We start from the raw sequence: 3,475 nt of genomic DNA, 5'->3' as shown, positions 1-3,475 counted from the left end.
AGCAAAAGGTCAAGATGGAAGTTATATTGTACGTACTTCGATGCACTCTCCAGGGAATTTCGTACTCTCGACACGAGTTGGTGACGAGGTCTCACACGTTAAAATAAACCACAAGGATGGTTCTTTTCAAATTGATAACGGACCGGCATTCCGATCTCTGAACTCGCTCATAGATTACTACAAGGAGAATGACATGGTTGAGGTATCTGGACGAGTTGTTAGTCTCAGACAAGCTTATTGCACCACTTCCTTTCTACCCAAGCACATCGAGCAGAGGGTGGAGGAGTTACGTCAACCGAACGATGAGCTTTTTGGTAAAACGGGATTTGAGGAGGAGTATCAGCAGTTGCAGCATGAGGGAACACAACACCTGTACACTCGTAAAGAAGCAGGGAAGCCATTGAACCGACAGAAGAACCGGTTTAAGAATATTCTACCCTTTGACCACACTCGTGTTGTATTGGCAGAACCAGATTCCAGTGGCAACACGTACATTAACGCTAACTATGTGAATGGGGAAGTACCTGGATCAAACAATTACTACATTGCAACTCAAGGATGTCTCCCGGGAACAATAAATGACTTCTGGTCTATGGTGTGGCAGGAGGACAGTAAGATCATTGTGATGATCACGAATGAGATTGAGAGAGGAAAGAATAAATGTGCCCGATATTGGCCGTCAAAAGGAGAGACTACTCTGTACGGTAACATTCAAGTAATGAATATTGATGAAATCCAGGGAAGACTGTATGTATTTAGGAAATTATACATAGAGCATGTTAGCAAGAAAGGGCGTGGTCACTATGTTGTACAGTACCAATTTAAAGTGTGGCCCGATCACGGGGTCCCTCAAGACCCCTCCCACATGCTGGACCTAATGGACGATGTTAATAGGAAGGCATTGGAGATACAGCAAAGGGGCGAGCACTTTGGACCAATGATCGTCCATTGTAGTGCCGGCGTCGGGCGTACTGGCACGTACATAGTCGTTGATATAATCACAAAGATGATGGAGTACAACAAATTTGAATATGAGATTGATGTTCAAGGTAGCGTCCAGATGCTGCGGCATCATCGCTCGGGGATGGTTCAGACTGAAGACCAATATAGGTTCTTGTATTATGCTATCAAGGCTTATATCGAGAGAAGGCAGTCGTTGAACGAAGCTCTTTATGTAAACGTAACCACAAAATAATTTAAAGTATTGCGAAACCTCCTTCAAACATGAGTTAATTAATAGTTATTGTTGTGTTACTTATTATTATTATTATTATTATTATTATTATTGTTATTGTTATGTAGTTAATTAAATGTGTGAATGTTGTATTATTTTCTTATTTAATTTTTTGCAAGTTAATTTCAAGTATGAATTTATGGGCAGCTGCAATTGTCGACTCTGAGCTTGTTTATAGTCAACAGACACTGTTGATACAATGGGGACCACACACACACACTACATGTGGTATATATGATACATATACATGTACTTATGTTGTGTAGAAAGTTTGAGCTGATTCTGAACAAGTTTGGATTTTTAATGATTTTTTAAGTTTCTCCAAAATCGGACAAAAGTCCCTGTACTATAGTACAGGGATTTTTGTCAAATTTCACAAAAATTGACAAATAGAAAATTAATCAATTTTATTACATTTTCTGATACATATACATGTACTTATGTTGTGTTGAAAGTTTGAGCTGATTCCGATCAAGTTTGGATTTTTTATGATTTTTCAAAGTTTCTCCAAAATCAGACAAAAGTCCCTGTACTATAGTACAGGGATTTTTGTCAAATTTCACCAAAATTGACAAGTAGAAAATTCCTCAATTTTATTACATTTTCTGATGCATATACATGTACTTATGTTGTGTAGAAAGTTTGAGCTGATTCCAATCAAGTTTGGACTTTTTATGATTTTTTAAAGTTGCTCCAAAATCAGACAAAAGTCCCTGTACTATATATAGTACAGGGATTTCGGCTAAATTTTTCCAAAAATGAAAGGGAGAGAATTCCTCAATTTTATTACATTTTCTGATACATATACATGTACATATGTTGTGCAGCTGAATTCAATCATGTTTGGACTTTGGACATTATCAGGAATCTTTAGAATCTCCTCATTCTCCTGACGTTAACCACGTGGTTGAAATGAACAAAAATGGTCATGTCCGGTTATGTTAATGACGTTTGCCACGTGGTTTAAGTAAACGGAGGGGTCATGCCCGGCTACAATAGAAATTAAAATTACAATTCTTCAGGGATCATGTCAGCAGTACAGGTAGCTCTGATTCTCTCTCTCGTCTCTCTCTTCTCCCTGCCAGTAAATGGAGACTATAAGATTGGAGTTGGTCGCTATGACATTACGGGCCCCGCAGCAGAAATTGAAATGGTAAAAGAACCAATCCTGAAACTAAAAATGCAAAAACTAACCATAATTTCTTCTTTATAGATGGGAATGGCGAATCCTTCTCAGATTGCTAACGGAATTCATTTCCGCCAGTACAGCAGAGCCTTTATTGTCGTGGATGCATCTAATGACACGAACAGGCTCGTCTTTGTTAGTATTGATGCGTGCATGGGGACACAAATCATGAAGAATAAGGTATTGGAAATCAAGCAAACTATTTTATAGTAATACTATCATTATTTTTTATAAAATATTTACAATGTTTTTAAATGATATCGTATACTTGGTGATTTTAGAAGGAGAAATCAGCATTTTGGTAGTCATTTTAGTTTGTCAAATTAAAAACCAACTTAGCCGATTCATCAAAAATTTTCTTTCTCATTAACAGCTAGCTATATTGTATTTTATAATGATATTCATTACATTATTATTATTATTATTATTATTATTATTATTATTATTATTATTATTATTATTATTGTTGTTTATTTCAAAGGTTGTTGAGAAGCTACAGAGCAACAAGACCTTTGCTGGCCTGTACACTGATGATAATGTTTGTATATCAGGGACCCACACCCACTCCGGACCGGCTGGGTACTTCCAGTACCTGCTCTACGAAATCACGTCAAGGGGTTTCTCACAAGAAACTTTAGACGCAATCGTGGATGGTACACAAATAATCACAATTTATTTATCTTTTATTTATTTATTATTTCAATAATCAGGTATTGTGGAGAGTATTGCAGAGGCTCATCAGAACATAGTCCCAGGGAAGCTCCTCTACAATACCGGGGTACTACTCAATGCCTCTAGAAACAGGAGCCCAACAGCTTATTTGCTGAATCCTGAAGCTGACAAAGCTCTGTAATAATAATAATAATGATGATGATGAAGATGATGATGATGATGATGATAACGATAAGTAATTATTTCATTTTCATTTTATAGATATCAATACGACACCGATAAGGAAATGGTTGTTATTAAGTTTGTTGATAATAATGGAGCGGATCTGGGAATGATAAAGTACATCTGTATGTTGTTAATGAAACATTAGTCTATCTTTATCT

General features: G+C 36.7%; 1 protein-coding gene and 1 pseudogene across 1 annotated transcript; both read left to right on the top strand.

Moving 5' to 3' along the window:
* Positions 1-4: 4 nt before the first annotated feature.
* Positions 5-1,387, top strand: LOC100634712 (tyrosine-protein phosphatase non-receptor type 11 pseudogene; annotated as a pseudogene).
* Positions 1,388-2,234: 847 nt separating this feature from the next.
* On the top strand, positions 2,235-3,465 carry LOC109590921 (neutral ceramidase-like). The gene is made up of 5 exons (XM_020006759.1): positions 2,235-2,387; positions 2,448-2,600; positions 2,902-3,073; positions 3,131-3,269; positions 3,354-3,465. The coding sequence occupies exons 1-5, from the start codon at positions 2,262-2,264 to the stop codon at positions 3,460-3,462; spliced, it is 699 nt and encodes a 232-aa protein (XP_019862318.1). The 5' UTR covers positions 2,235-2,261; the 3' UTR covers positions 3,463-3,465.
* Positions 3,466-3,475: the final 10 nt, after the last annotated feature.

The sequence above is a fragment of the Amphimedon queenslandica genome, unplaced genomic scaffold, assembly GCF_000090795.2.
Source record: "Amphimedon queenslandica unplaced genomic scaffold, v1.1 AMPQUscaffold_9280_Cont18749, whole genome shotgun sequence".
Taxonomy (NCBI): domain Eukaryota; kingdom Metazoa; phylum Porifera; class Demospongiae; order Haplosclerida; family Niphatidae; genus Amphimedon; species Amphimedon queenslandica.
This window is presented reverse-complemented; position numbering and strand designations above follow the sequence as displayed.

Excerpts from the sequence above, each read along its gene's own strand:
- LOC109590921 (XM_020006759.1), top strand. The coding sequence starts at position 2,262 with ATGTCAGCAGTACAGGTAGCTCTGATTCTCTCTCTCGTCTCTCTCTTC. Across the intron at positions 3,074-3,130 it reads TTTAGACGCAATCGTGGATG|GTATTGTGGAGAGTATTGCA; the intron begins GTACACAAATAA and ends TTCAATAATCAG. Across the intron at positions 3,270-3,353 it reads CCTGAAGCTGACAAAGCTCT|ATATCAATACGACACCGATA; the intron begins GTAATAATAATA and ends TTCATTTTATAG.